This window comes from Meleagris gallopavo, chromosome 17 (genome assembly GCF_905368555.1).
Source record: "Meleagris gallopavo chromosome 17, MGAL_WU_HG_1.1, whole genome shotgun sequence".
NCBI lineage: Eukaryota > Metazoa > Chordata > Aves > Galliformes > Phasianidae > Meleagris > Meleagris gallopavo.
The window spans coordinates 6,703,220-6,716,147 of record NC_139420.1 but is presented as its reverse complement, the minus strand read 5'-3'; the positions used below and the strand labels follow the sequence as shown (position 1 = coordinate 6,716,147).

Sequence of the window (12,928 nt, the reverse complement as noted above, 5' to 3'; positions counted from 1 at the left end):
GGAGGGTTAGGAATAGCTGCTGCTGCCGTCCCTGTGCCATCAGCCCCACCACCCACTCCTCTGCTCATTTCCAGCCCTGGAAGATCACAGCACAATGTAAAGAAGAGGATTTTTATTTAAAAAAAAACAACACACCAAACCCAAACAGATATGAAGGAAGCTCCACCAACTAGTGCCACCTCCTGGAGCAAATACAAGGTTTAAAAAACGACTTTTAAACAAAGCACTTTCATTAAAAGAAAGCACAGAAACAAAGCAGGACTGGACACCCAGAGCTCTCACATTCAGCCAGGAAGAGCCAACAGATTTCTGGCCACCAGAACAAATAATTTTCTCCTATGAAGGCAGAGCACAGAAGTATCGCTGTATTAAGATTTAAGATCGTAAATATTCTGAAACATTCAGCCCATCACTTGGCAGCTTGATGGACAGGTATCTGCTGGAAGTGGCAGTGAGATCTGCAGGAACCTCCCTCAGTATCATGGAGCTCATCTGGTTAATCCTGAAACCTCAGTGAGGCACCAGATAAAGTCTGATGGTGCATTGCTTTTAAGTCAGTCTTGGCTCCAGTGGGGACCAGGGACTCCAGTTCCACTCCCCCCACTAAGAAACACAGATTTGTACAGCAGGATGCAGGGGAGAAGGGAGAAGCAAGGCAGGCAATGTACAGCAGCAGCAGCTTCACCTGCAAGAATTCACACCCCTTCGCAAGGCCCTCAAAAAATGTTCCCAGCATAAAAACCAAACAAATTAACATGAAACTGTTTTCCTTTGCCTCAAGCCAGGCTGAGATCCCTTCCAAAAGCAGATAAGTCATTCAATTTGCTCTGGAAAAAACCCCAAATCTCTTAGAGTTAGGCCTTTTGTTCCTTGATTGACATCCAAGGACAATCCTCAGGTCAGCAGAAGTTTCTCAGAAACCAGACAGCCCTTCCAACAGGGGCTGTTTGCACCCATCTGGCCCCAGAGCTGATGCTCACAGCTCAGAGCGCTCTCCAATCAATGGGCTTCTTGCCAGACTTCTTTAGGAGCTCGTTTGTCTTGGAGAAATGCCGGCAGCCAAAAAACCCTCTGTTCACAGAAAGAGGGGAAGGGTGAACCGTCTGCAGGACGTGGTGGCGTTTCTGTGAAGGGTGAAGGAAACAGCTCGTTAGATCTCTGCACTTTCAGGGACAAGGCTGGCTGCCCCACGTTGTTTAATTTCCTCTCCGCATTTCCTCAGTCATCAGACCAAGAAAGGAGGGCTGAAGAACTCAGCCATAAAGGCAGAGACTTTTATCCCACTGAGGGCAGGCTGCACAGAAGCAATAACTCCCAGCCCATTTTTCAGTTGCTGTTATCCTAACAACACTTATTCATGAGATTTTTCCTAGAAATACCAGCTCTGCCATCAGCTGGAGGCTCTTCTCACAACAGAACATTACTCTTGCTCCACTTTTGTTGCTTAACTCTGGCAAAGACCAAGCTAAACAAAAGGGCAATCAAGTTTGGCAGCAGCAGAGTTCAAGCAGGGACTAAAACACAACCCTGTGAAGAAAGCACCCTCTAGCGTCCACCCCTTAACTAAAAACATTAGTGAGCCACTGCACGACCCCATACCCTGTCAATAGAGCTGCCCTTCCTCTGCGCATAAGCTCCCCACAGCATGAAAACAACTCCATGCAGGTTCTTGTTCAGCCAGGAGACCACCACATCTGTGAACTGCTCCCAGCCCTTCTCCTTGTGGGACGTGGCTTGGTGGGCTCGCACCGTGAGGACAGCGTTGAGCAGGAGCACACCTAGCACACAAACAAAGCTACAGGTTAGCTGCCTTCTGCTTCCCTTGAGAAGAAATCATAGGAATATTTTCATCCCAAGGTACTTGCTAGGGCGACCAGAATTGATTTTGCTTTACGGATAGGCTGTGCCCAACCACAGATCTGATTTTTAGGATGCCTTACCCTGCTTGGCCCAGCCAGTCAGATCACCGTGACCAGGATGGGTGAAGTCTTCAATATCAGTGGACAGTTCTTTGTAAATATTTTCCAGACTGAGATCATGGGAGAAAGACAAAAGATTATGAACTATGCACCTGGGACAGACAAACAATTTGGTATTTAGACACTCAAACAAGCTAATGTATCTCAGATATATTTTATTTATTAGACTTTTAGATTGGATACAAATAAGTTGCTTACTCTGAGGACAGCAAGGCACAGGTTGCCCAGAGAGGTGGTGGTGCCCCATCCCTGCACACAGCCACGCTCAGGGGACGGGGCTGTGAGCACTGCTGGAGCTGTGGGTATCCCTGTGCACTGCAGGCAGTGGGAACAGGTGGCCTTTGGGGTTCCAACTCAAACCCCTCTATGATCTGAAAGTCTTTGTCCAGTTTCTATTTAAGTTCCTATTATTCCTCCTGGGTAAGTTACACCTTTGCCTTTCCATTCATTACTCAACTCCTAATCATACAAGCACTTCTAGCAGCACTCAAGTGTCAAAAACTCACTGCAGACAATCAGCACAAGACAGACCTGTGCCATTAAAGATACTCATTTATAGATAAGAGCAGACAGCATCACTCACTGCTCTTCCCCTAAACAAGGACTGCACTGAGTCCCATCTAATCATTTAAAATAACACTTGTTTGCAGCACATTCTTGAGAATAAAACCTACAGAAAATGATCTGTGTCTTTAAGATGTTTCTGCTAGGTAAAGCACACCTGTAGTATCTCATTAATTATCTCACAGGTGTGAGTAAAAGAACCAAAAATAATTTGTTAAAGAAAGGAATTTTGTAAGGTGGGTACTGCCATACCTGGGGGGAGGTGGAACAGGTTTCTGGACACTGAAACAGAGCCCATGAGCTTGATTAGGTCCGTGATAAGGATCTTGTCCCAAAATTACAACTTTTACCTGGAAGCAGACCTTAATTAGTACTGAATCATATTACTGTTTCCCAAAAAATGGAAACAAAAGAAAAGCTTGCATACAGGCTCTATCCTAGAACAAATACAGACAAAAAAAACCCAGTAACTGCCTTTCAATCAGTGACATTATATTCAAGTTAAGAAACAGCCCCTACCAGAGGCTAACACCACAACTGTGCTGCCAAGATTGCGGAAGTGCTTTGAATGCAAAAGACCAAAGTTTACACAATCCACTTGATGAATGTTTCCAAAGAAGCTTTCTGAGTTTTGAATTCTATGCCACATTCACTGTGAAACTGATGGCTACACACACAGCTTATTAGCAACGCATTCCCTTAAACACTACCATACATATTTCTGTATTACAGTTCATTAGATACGAGAAAACCCAAGATGCACAAGACTCCAAATCAAGCCCCACCCTTCCATGAGCCCCACCCCTAACGGACTTCTAATCCAAACCACCCCCACCCTACTCACATCTCTGATGTCACACATCTGTGTCCAAGTGAAGACCTGCTCCGGGGGCGGGTACACCGTGTGTTTCTTCCTCTCCTCGGCCACGAATGCCATCAGCTGCAAGCAGAACAGGGGGATCAGTGCAGGGGTAGCACTGGGGCAGCAGCACGGTTCGGGGTCAGCCCTAGACACTCACGTCCACGAAGTAGGGCTTGGTGAACTCCGCCGCCAGCTGCCGCCGCCAGCTCTCCCCGAAGCCCGGAGGAACGCTGCGCTCGTTCAGCCGCCGCAGTGCCAACTCTTTGTTCCTGCGCATCCGCTCCAGCTGCTCAGGGCTCAGCGCTGAGGCCCTGCCCGCTTCATGATCCAAGGTCTTCAGCCTCTTAGCGGCATCGTCCTGCAAACGGCGAGAGAAGAGACAGCTGCAGAACGGGCGCAGAGAGGCGCGGCCCAGCCGCTTGCCGAGCAGCAGCCCTGAGACCGCCATGCCACAATCCGCCCCTCCCCACAACACACGCGTCTTTTTCGCGGCAAAACAGCGACAGACCTGTCCCGATTGGTCACCGCGCCCTAAGAGGGCCCGCCCACAAGCGCGGCTCTGATCCCGCACTCTCCCATTGGCCAGCGTAAAAAAATCTGCTTATTTCTATTGGCTCTCGACGGGAGCGGTATGCTAGTCTGCCTAGCAATCGTGACGTAATCAAGCCTGCAGCGCCTATTGGATGTTATTTGTTGCTCAGTCAAGCGTGCAGAACCGCGGGCTTTTGGAAGCAGCTCCCAACGGCCGCTAGCACCGCACTCCCCACACCAGCGCTTCAACAGCCAACAGCTCTCAGCAACCCCCACCTCACCAGCCTCCAGTGCCCTGCGCAGCCCTCAGCCACTTCCAGCGTCCCGAACGCTCCTCTACCCCTATAGCCTCCACCACACAGTTACCTCAGTACCACCGCCAGGCTCTGGGGAGCGGCTGCGTTTCCTCGACGGCGCGGTGCTGAAGAAGCAATGCAGCGTCTTCTGCCCGATCATAGCTGCGGCAGTGCCGGAGGGAAGGCGACAGCGGCGGGACCGGCGCGAGAAGGTGGTCGAAGGGGGCGGGGGTACGATTTGGCGCCAAAAGCTCGCGCAGGCGCCGGGGGCGGGGCCTGGTGGCGGCAGGGGGCGGGGCTTAGGCAGGCGCGTGCGCACTGCTTCCGGTACGGAGGGATTGGGGAATTCGCGCCTTCGGTCGCTCCTTCAGGGGGGGCCGTTCCTCAGCGCCCGCCCCGCACGGGTACCGTCCTACGTATTACCCGCTTTGCGCATGGACAGATTCGTGGTTAAACGTTCTGCTGAGGAACCCGAGGGTGATGGCAAGAGGCCCCGGTTGGAGGAGGCGGCGGGCGGCCTGCCTCATCCTTCACAGCCCAGTCAGGAGATCCGCGCCCAGGGCCTGAGCCTCGAGTACCGTCTGCTCTTCGGCCGGGCCGAGGCTGACGAGATCTTCCAGCAGCTGGAAAAGGAGGTGGAGTACTTCGAAGGTAAAGCAGCCGAGGGGGAGGGTCTGATCCTTTAGAATCAACGTGATTGGGTTGGAAGGGATCCCAAAGCCCCCCCAGCCCTGCCGTGTGCTGGCTGCCCCCAGGGCCCATCCATGGCCTCGGGCACCTCCAGGGATGGGGCACCACAGTTCTGGGCGGCACTGCCAGGGCGTCGCTGCTCTCTGAGTGAAGAATACTGAGTTAATTTTGATCCATCTTGTTTAAACAGGTGAACAGACGAAGTTGCATGTGTTTGGCAAGTGGCATAACATCCCCAGAAAGCAGGTAACCTACGGAGACCCTGAGTTAACATACACTTACTCAGGTGTCACCTTCTCTCCTAAGCCGTGGATCCCAGTTCTCAATCACATCAGAGATCGCCTTGTTTTGGAAACAGGACATACTTTTAATTTTGTTGTTATTAACAGGTATGTCTGACTTCCAGTCACATCAAGCAGCTCATTCCTATTGCTTGGTGTACTGATAGATCACCAAGGAGTAGTTTGACATTCATTTGCTGGACTGACAGGTGAACTAATTATTCTGTTTATAGATATAAAGACGGCGAGGACCACATAGGTGAACATCGAGATGATGAGAAGGAGCTGGTTCCACGCAGCCCTATTGCATCAGTGACCTTTGGAGCCTGCAGAGACTTTGTTTTCAGGCACTGTGATTCCAGAGGGAAGAATGCAACACGGCACATTAAGCCCATCAGACTGCAGCTAGCCCATGGCAGCCTGCTGATGATGAAGTACCCCACTAACGTGTACTGGTACCACAGCCTGCCCATCCGCAGGAGAGTGCTTGCTCCAAGAATCAATCTGACATTTCGGAAAATGATGGTTGTTGACAAAAAAGTGAGATAGCAATGAAGCACCTGGTCCATAGACCCTGAATACGGAAGTTTTCGTCCTCAATATAGCTGTCAGTTTCTCAATCAAGCTGTGTTTGATGATCCAAGGCATTAAACCAGAAGATAGCATGCTTGGTAACTTGCTAATAAATTCTGCAGCTACTGATCTTAAAAGCCAGGAATACTTTCAGTAAACAGTTGCTGATACACCACTTATTATCGAGTAATACTCTTGTTTTGGTCAGGATGAAATTTGTTCTCACCTAATCTTAATTATAGCCACTTTTTTAGAAAGTCCAAAATATTCTACATCCTTGAAATAGTGAGATAGTTTATAAATACCATAAAGCGTGAGGTGTAATCATTTAGAGTGAGCCTGTAAGCTGATGATATTCAATGGGTGACACTGTCTTGGAGCTACAGCTTGCTTGGTTTTATTTAAATAAAACACAAATGAGACTGACATGAGAAGGTGATTGCTAAGATATTAATGCAGTGAGTGCAGTATGCTTTACAGTCACTATGATTTGTGTGCATCTATTTCTCTGCTGCTTTGCCTCCTCTGCTTGTGTGGGGTCTTGTGGGCAGCGGTGTGGTGGGACAGAAAGACATCAGAGGTACCTCTTCTTCACTCAGTCCTCTGTGCAGAAACCAGAGAGCATAAGGTGACTCTCAGGGGAATATGTTTTATATGGGCAACACAGTGTGAAAAGCTATCACTTCTGAGAGTACCTGTTTTTCTAAACAATTATCCCTAGGGAATCCATTCTGACTACCTGAAAGCCATTCCCATCCGTGCTCCATCCTACTGAAATGAGGAAAGTGCGTTCAAAGTGTCCACCAGGTCTTAAGGAATCAAGCAATGGTAAGTACTGAGCAAAAATGTGAGTTGATCCCTGTGTAACTGTGCTTAGGAGCATGTGAATGAGTAGCCTTCAGTCTCTTGGGGCTGTGGAATGAACAGCAGTTTAGAAAAGTTGGAATTGGAAATTCTTATCCTCTGTATTTATTGTGAAGAGCAGGGCTCTGCTGGGAACCTGGATCCCAGGAATGCACCTAGAGAAGGTAAAGTGCTGCTTCTATCAGATATACTGTGTATGTATCTGATAGGTTGGCCTTGAAGAAATTAGCAGATATGAACAGTTATTTTTCTATTAAGTTCTTTTATTGCTACTGTACAGTTACAAAAAATACCCTGAAGTGAAAATGCAACTTCAAACAGCAGTGCAGTGCTGTGACTCTAACCACGCTTCTTTAAAATAATATACAAAATAAAACAAGAATTATCCAAACACAGAGATGTCATCCTAGAGGTCTTATCTGATGTTTTGTAAGCTCCTGCATTTTATTAACACCTTTTCCATCATGAAAGCTTCTAACAAGTAACAATATTGGATGAAGCCCAGTGACTTCAAAAGGTAAAGATGGCAAACATCTGCAGAAGCCTTTGAGCTCACAGTAGGCTGAGTGTCCAGCACAGGACTGGGCCTGAGATTTTGTCACTTGCTTCCTTCCTCACACTAGGGCTAAACCAAGGCTGCCTGCTCCTTCCCAGCAGCAAAAGCTACAACAAATGCTGACTGTTCAGCCCTCATCTCTGCAGCCTTTGAGGAAGGTTTCAGAGTGAACCTGCAGCAGAATGAAAGTGAGCAGGTTATCAGTGTCACACACTTATGCTTCCATTCTGATCAAACTGACCCGACAGAAAGCAGTTCTATGCAAAGTCCTGAACGTGCAAGTTTGCAATGCTTTGGGGCTGACAGGTTTAAGACTGTTAGCCAGTGGTGTGTGTATGTTATGACAGCTCCAGCATTACTACTTCCTAAACAAAATTATCTGAAGATGAACTTCACAAAACCTCTAAACAGCCCCTACTGAGAATAGGCTTTGCAGAATATACTCTGGCTGGTGGAAACGTTTGGAAGCTTTCAGGTGCAAACTGTAGCCCTGCTGGAACAACATGCTTTACAGAGCTTCTCCTGCACTCTCATGCTGATCAGAACAGGGGGTTTTCCTCTCCTCTTAGCTTCTGCAAGTCTGTTAGATTTCACCTCAATGGCCAGGACATTTTTGGCATTTTGCAACCTTTTTTTTCCCCTCTCGTTGTTTTTCCCTAACTTAACATATAAAAGTTAAAACCATGCTACCAATAGCCTAGCCTAGACAGGGAGGCTTCTCACTAACTGGTATCTCTGTAGATTTATAAAGAGTGTTTTATGTATTATTACTTTGAAACAACGTGAGTGTAGTAAACAGATTCTGTACATCTATTATTATTTCAGCTGGTTCTGAGACTTCTTTAAGGAACTCTGAACGCCTGAGAGCTTCAGGCAGTGGTATGAATATATGAGGTACAAAGTTACCTAAAAAAACTATGAAGACAGTAATTATTTGAAAACTTAGTTGCTGTTTTACACCGAAAAATCTAGTCTGAGGAATGAGTTTTTTTCCTCCGAGTTAGAATTATAGAAAAGAGCTAAAAATAGTCTACATGTTTTATTCCTGATAATTTAAAAGCAGTCAAAATTAATTTTTCCTTCTCCATCCATGCTTTGAGATACTATTATTTTTAACACATTAGACAATCTAGAGCAGTAAAGTACAATTTATATTTATATGGAAATCTGCATGTCTAATGCAGCGACACCAGAATTTGCAGACTGCCTTACCAGACAAGTGCCCATTGGTCCAGATTCACTTCTGTATGCTCAAATTTTACAAGGACGCTTGGGTTGCTGTTTATCTCAGCTCACAGTCACAACCAGTGTAAGCTCTAATGCTCAGCTGCAAACCTGACAACAAACATCCAAAAGGCTGATGACAAATGACAGTTTTTAGCATTAAAATAGGAAGGGCACATCTAGAACACCAATTACAGTAGCCTTAAAGTTAATGGTATTAAAAGCTGTAGTCCATACTACAAGCATTAGTAATCAGCAGTTTGAGTGACCAAGAAAATTACAGTATTGACAGTTAGCAAACACTTCTATCTTTTCATGTCACCTGTAGTGAAAGATACAGAGCAACAAGTCAGGGTGTCAGCTCTTAATTGATAAAAGAATTTGATCTTTTCTCCTGGAAAAAGGAAACTGCTGCTTGAATCAATAATTCCATGATATATAGAGAACTGAGCTATTAAGAAGTGGGGAGGGAAGGAAATTTTTTGGTCACGTATGTTATTATAACATTGCATGTTATGTAAGGAGGCCTTGTTTTATTCACTGGCTGGGATATCAGGAGAAATCTGCTGTCATTCTTTTCATCCCATCATCTTGAGACACCTCTCAGAACACAGCTGGCATGCAGTGGACTCAGACAATGGTAATCTATTCAAATAAGCTCAAGGCACTTTGTTTCTTAAATCATTGCCTTTGACAACAGTAGCTTCCCAACAACTGCTCCTGGGGCTCCCTTGTTCAGAAACTGAAGTGTATAGGGTTCCACATCTCCCCTTGAAAACATAGGTGTGTTCAGAATATGGAAAACAGCCTTGGAAAGTCTGCTTGGAGATGTCTGTCTCAGAGCTGTGATATTGACAGAATTACTACTGAACAGAATAAATGCTTATCTAATACAAATACACTTTGGACTGCATGACCAACTTTGGGTAGCTTAATTTTGGTACAAAACTACTCCCAGCAAGAGCCAGCTGCTGCCATGGAGGGAGGGGAAAGTTAAAGGGCCTGTGGTGGATTATTTGCATAACAGACAGGAGGTGCAAGGTGGATCTCAGCAGAGGAATTTGGTCAGTTTTTGTCCTCCTCCATCTCTCCTAATCACTCTTCAGGCCTCAACTCCAAACTCTGGTGCTGTACCCTTGAGTGAACGCGCTCATAGAACAGCAGGTAAGCACTAGAGGAAAGGACCTCCTGCAAACTAGCTTTGCGAACAGTGTCATCTGAAATCCATAACCACTGATTGCTGACAGAGAGCGGGCTCTTGGAAGAAGGCGGAGAGCGGCGGTAAGTCACAAAGTGTCCAGAATGCATGTCTCCATGGTGCACAACCACCGCCATCAGCCGGTACAGGTACACGGGGGGACTGAGAGAGAGAGGAGAAAAAGGGTCAGCAGACCTGTGTGTCACACGTGGACCTAAAGCAGCTCCAGTTGCTTTGTCCTGACCTGCAATCTCTTTCCGGAGCAAGTAATTGTCTCTAAGAGACGTGCTGCTTTGCAGTTACTTCTTGTTATTCTAAGTCTTTTTGTTATTTTAAGTGCTGCCTGATTCTACTGAAGAAAGCAAACCATTCATTTTAAAGGTTTAATGCACCAGACAGCTACCACATCTTGCCCAGTGTAACTGCCTGAATTGTGTACAAATGTTTCCCATCAAACCAGCGTTTAGTTCTTGCAGCACTGCTCCTGGACAGAAAAGTTATTCTAGAAAAATGTGATTCTTAAAAGTGGTCAAATTATGGTGGGTAATCCATAGATAACTACAGGTATACTTTAAGGACTTGCTCTACAACTGTCTACATAACAAATGTTTGGCACAGAGTGTTTCTTCACTTCTCATTTCCTAAAGTGATTGTAGGAAATGTGCTCCCTATGGGATAATAACCAACAGTTCTGTAACGGAACGTTGGCCGCGGGACTGAAAAGAAGGGAACTTTCTCAAAAACAAATCAGCATCATAAGCATCAAGACTGGATTTATTAAGTAGAATCATGGCAGCTGCAATTGAGATTGTTAAATAGAACTCTTACGGATTTTTTTTCCAATATTGTAAGAATTTCTTGCAGGAGTTTAAAGAAACCAAACAACTCTCGTGGCAATAGTTACAAGTCAAAGAAGGGGTAGTAGGATAAACAGCATGAATGAGAATATGGCAATCCAGAAGGATGACTGCTGCATACTGAACCAAAAAAAGGAGATTCCAAGTTCTCCCTGTAATAAGCTAAACTCCCTTTCTTAGTAGGAGAGAAATGGAGCCAAAGACAATTAGCAAGGAAAAGAGAAAACAGTTTCCTGCACAGGAACTACGATAGATGTTAAGTTCTACGACTACACAGCCTTTTGATAAAGACAGTAAAGGAAAACATAATTCAGATGGACAGAAATATAGACAGGGTACACATCTCACCTACCTGCATTCAGGGAATGCAGTGAGTGGAAAAGTTCCCGAGGACATTAAGAGTGAAGAAGAGCAGGCCCCATTCATAAGGAGAGATTTGGTACCACGTGTCTGTTCTGCATCTGCAAAACAAAATTGGTAATTTAACTTAAATGCTACCACAAGCATTGCTAACTGCTTCTGTTTCTACAGCGTCTGTCATCACAGAATGTAAAGGTAGTTTGCTTATTTTAATTCATTACATATCACAGTCCCTTGATATCTAAAGACAAGAGGTAAATACAGGTAAATACCTGAAGGTTTTACTGATATCCCATCCCTTGTTCCAGGCTTTGTCTCTTCGGAGCTTTTCTGATTCAGATCGTTCTGAGTTGATTTATGAACAGGAATGTGGTATTTGTAGATGTCCATGATTAGGAACTCATTGAACTGTACGTGTTCGTGACGTTTCAGAGGAGTCCCTTGGTTGGACCAGCTCAGTCTTTGCAGATGGATACACAAACACTGAGGGAGCTTCAAAGTTCCATACAAAAGAGAAGTCAAAATACATTTTAAGTGAAGAGAAACAGCTGCTAAAAACATTCTAATGGAACTGAATGGTAAGTCCAGTAGATAAGGAATTAAATCACTGAACTGTTATTCCTTTATGTGCTATTTCTGTATTTAAGCTTACTGCAATACTATTTCTGAGTCACGACAAAAATCACACAACTGCTGAGATTTCTAATAGTGCCATATAACTTACTAGGCAGTAGGATAGAGCATGTTAATTATTGACTCCAAATGGGGGAAGGAAAAAAAGAAAAATCACACACATTCCTAAAAAGCCCATCTCATTTAGCTTGATGGTCTGCAAGGTAGAAATGAGCACTGGAATTTGCGTCAGTAAGTTGCTGCCAGGCATTTGCTAATATTCCATAAATAATGGCATCACACAGTAAGAGTACCCAGGGAAAAAAGGTCAAGGAGTTATAAATATCTGTCAGACAAAGTCATGCCAAGGCCAGCCTTTGTCAGTAAGGAAATTTTATTATGAATGGCCCTGCTGTCCTCTGCATTATCTGATAACAGAGCAAGAGACTTGTAAGAACCTCTAATATAAATCCAGTTCTTTAGCACTGCGTTCTCTGGTTTAAACCTTCTGTGTTTAGAATATTTTAACTTTGAAATGCACAAATTAGCCTACAAATAGGCTGTATATATCAATTGCTTTACTTAGCAAGGGAATAAAAAACTAACACAAGACAAACAAACTGCACCTATGCCAAACTCAAGTGTTTTGCTGAATAACAGTAGAGTACTCACGTTCTTTAGCTTAAAGAGTTCAGAGCTTTGTTGAACTGAGGCTTCAATGTCTACAAATATTTGACAAAGGCTTTGTTTTTTTTATTTAAGAAAACATTAGAGAAGTGTAATAAGTAGTAGAAGTAGACATTAAGCAAACAGGTCAAAGAAAGAGATTACTATTTAATAGGATTTAAAAATGGATTTGGAGGGTTAGCTTGCCTTACCTTCCCTAGCTTTAATTGCTTAACAAATGTTGTTTTCTGGTTTTCTATGCTCTGTCCATTCAGAGTCCCTTCCGCCTGAATCTGAAATCAAAGGGAAAACAGACGTTTGATTACTTCCTGTATAAAATACAAACAATAATCCTGCTGCAGGTTGGCATGCTGCATACCAAGCTATCCTTGGGACCTGAATTTCTTCTACAGTTTTCCTCTCTCAAGAGCTGTTGGCCTATTCCAATGGATCCATGTTTTAACACAAAATTGAGCAGAAATAGCTCTTAGAAAACAAACCTAGTTTACATGCAGCCATTTCTGTTAGGTTTCAAACAATCCATTTTGGCTCTCTATCATCAAAGTACAGGCAAATATAATGTTTCAAAATGGGACTCTTTTTTTTCTTTTTTTGTTCTTCTAAATATCTAAATACCAAATAAAGCATTTGTAAATTTTTATTACGTTAACAATAAATAAAGCTTCAAAATACTGTGGGGTAATAACTCTATTTTAAGAATAATAAATCCCAGGCAAGCTAGAGGCTTTCCTTAAGTCATGAAGAAAGGAGTAGAAAACTGAAGCCATAATTCTGTCAGCAGGCTTGGAATTGAG

The 12,928-nt window shown here is 44.4% G+C and overlaps 3 protein-coding genes across 3 annotated transcripts; 1 reads left to right on the top strand and 2 right to left on the bottom strand.

Moving 5' to 3' along the window:
* Positions 1 to 97: 97 nt before the first annotated feature.
* On the bottom strand, positions 98 to 4,478 carry UNG (uracil DNA glycosylase). The gene is made up of 7 exons (XM_010720214.4): positions 4,303 to 4,478; positions 3,563 to 3,763; positions 3,388 to 3,483; positions 2,796 to 2,893; positions 1,941 to 2,029; positions 1,600 to 1,778; positions 98 to 1,124 (listed from the first exon to the last, which is right to left on the bottom strand). The coding sequence occupies exons 1-7, from the start codon at positions 4,390 to 4,392 to the stop codon at positions 984 to 986; spliced, it is 894 nt and encodes a 297-aa protein (XP_010718516.1). The 5' UTR covers positions 4,393 to 4,478; the 3' UTR covers positions 98 to 983.
* Positions 4,479 to 4,514: 36 nt separating this feature from the next.
* ALKBH2 (alkB homolog 2, alpha-ketoglutarate dependent dioxygenase) lies at positions 4,515 to 6,202 on the top strand. The gene is made up of 3 exons (XM_003210975.5): positions 4,515 to 4,883; positions 5,113 to 5,311; positions 5,437 to 6,202. Exons 1-3 carry the CDS (start codon positions 4,667 to 4,669, stop codon positions 5,750 to 5,752), a joined length of 732 nt encoding a protein of 243 aa, XP_003211023.1. The 5' UTR covers positions 4,515 to 4,666; the 3' UTR covers positions 5,753 to 6,202.
* A 680-nt stretch (positions 6,203 to 6,882) lies between these two features.
* USP30 (ubiquitin specific peptidase 30) lies at positions 6,883 to 11,246 on the bottom strand. Its single transcript, XM_031555979.2, has 3 exons — positions 11,108 to 11,246; positions 10,828 to 10,936; positions 6,883 to 9,780 (listed from the first exon to the last, which is right to left on the bottom strand). The coding sequence occupies exons 1-3, from the start codon at positions 11,223 to 11,225 to the stop codon at positions 9,516 to 9,518; spliced, it is 492 nt and encodes a 163-aa protein (XP_031411839.2). The 5' UTR covers positions 11,226 to 11,246; the 3' UTR covers positions 6,883 to 9,515.
* Positions 11,247 to 12,928: the final 1,682 nt, after the last annotated feature.

What these genes read in the sequence shown, in the direction of transcription:
- UNG (XM_010720214.4), bottom strand. Translation starts at nt 4,392, where the DNA reads ATGATCGGGCAGAAGACGCTGCATTGCTTCTTCAGCACCGCGCCGTCG. An exon ending in AGATGTGTGACATCAGAGAT is followed by an intron (nt 2,894 to 3,387) that starts GTGAGTAGGGTG and finishes GTCTGCTTCCAG; the next exon opens with GTAAAAGTTGTAATTTTGGG. An exon ending in AGGGCAGCTCTATTGACAGG is followed by an intron (nt 1,125 to 1,599) that starts GTATGGGGTCGT and finishes CACCCTTCACAG; the next exon opens with AAACGCCACCACGTCCTGCA.
- ALKBH2 (XM_003210975.5), top strand. Translation starts at nt 4,667, where the DNA reads ATGGACAGATTCGTGGTTAAACGTTCTGCTGAGGAACCCGAGGGTGAT. An exon ending in GGAGGTGGAGTACTTCGAAG is followed by an intron (nt 4,884 to 5,112) that starts GTAAAGCAGCCG and finishes TTGTTTAAACAG; the next exon opens with GTGAACAGACGAAGTTGCAT. An exon ending in AATTTTGTTGTTATTAACAG is followed by an intron (nt 5,312 to 5,436) that starts GTATGTCTGACT and finishes TTCTGTTTATAG; the next exon opens with ATATAAAGACGGCGAGGACC.
- USP30 (XM_031555979.2), bottom strand. Translation starts at nt 11,225, where the DNA reads ATGGACATCTACAAATACCACATTCCTGTTCATAAATCAACTCAGAAC. An exon ending in GATATCAGTAAAACCTTCAG is followed by an intron (nt 10,937 to 11,107) that starts GTATTTACCTGT and finishes TTTGTTTTGCAG; the next exon opens with ATGCAGAACAGACACGTGGT. An exon ending in ACTGCATTCCCTGAATGCAG is followed by an intron (nt 9,781 to 10,827) that starts GTAGGTGAGATG and finishes TCTCTCTCTCAG; the next exon opens with TCCCCCCGTGTACCTGTACC.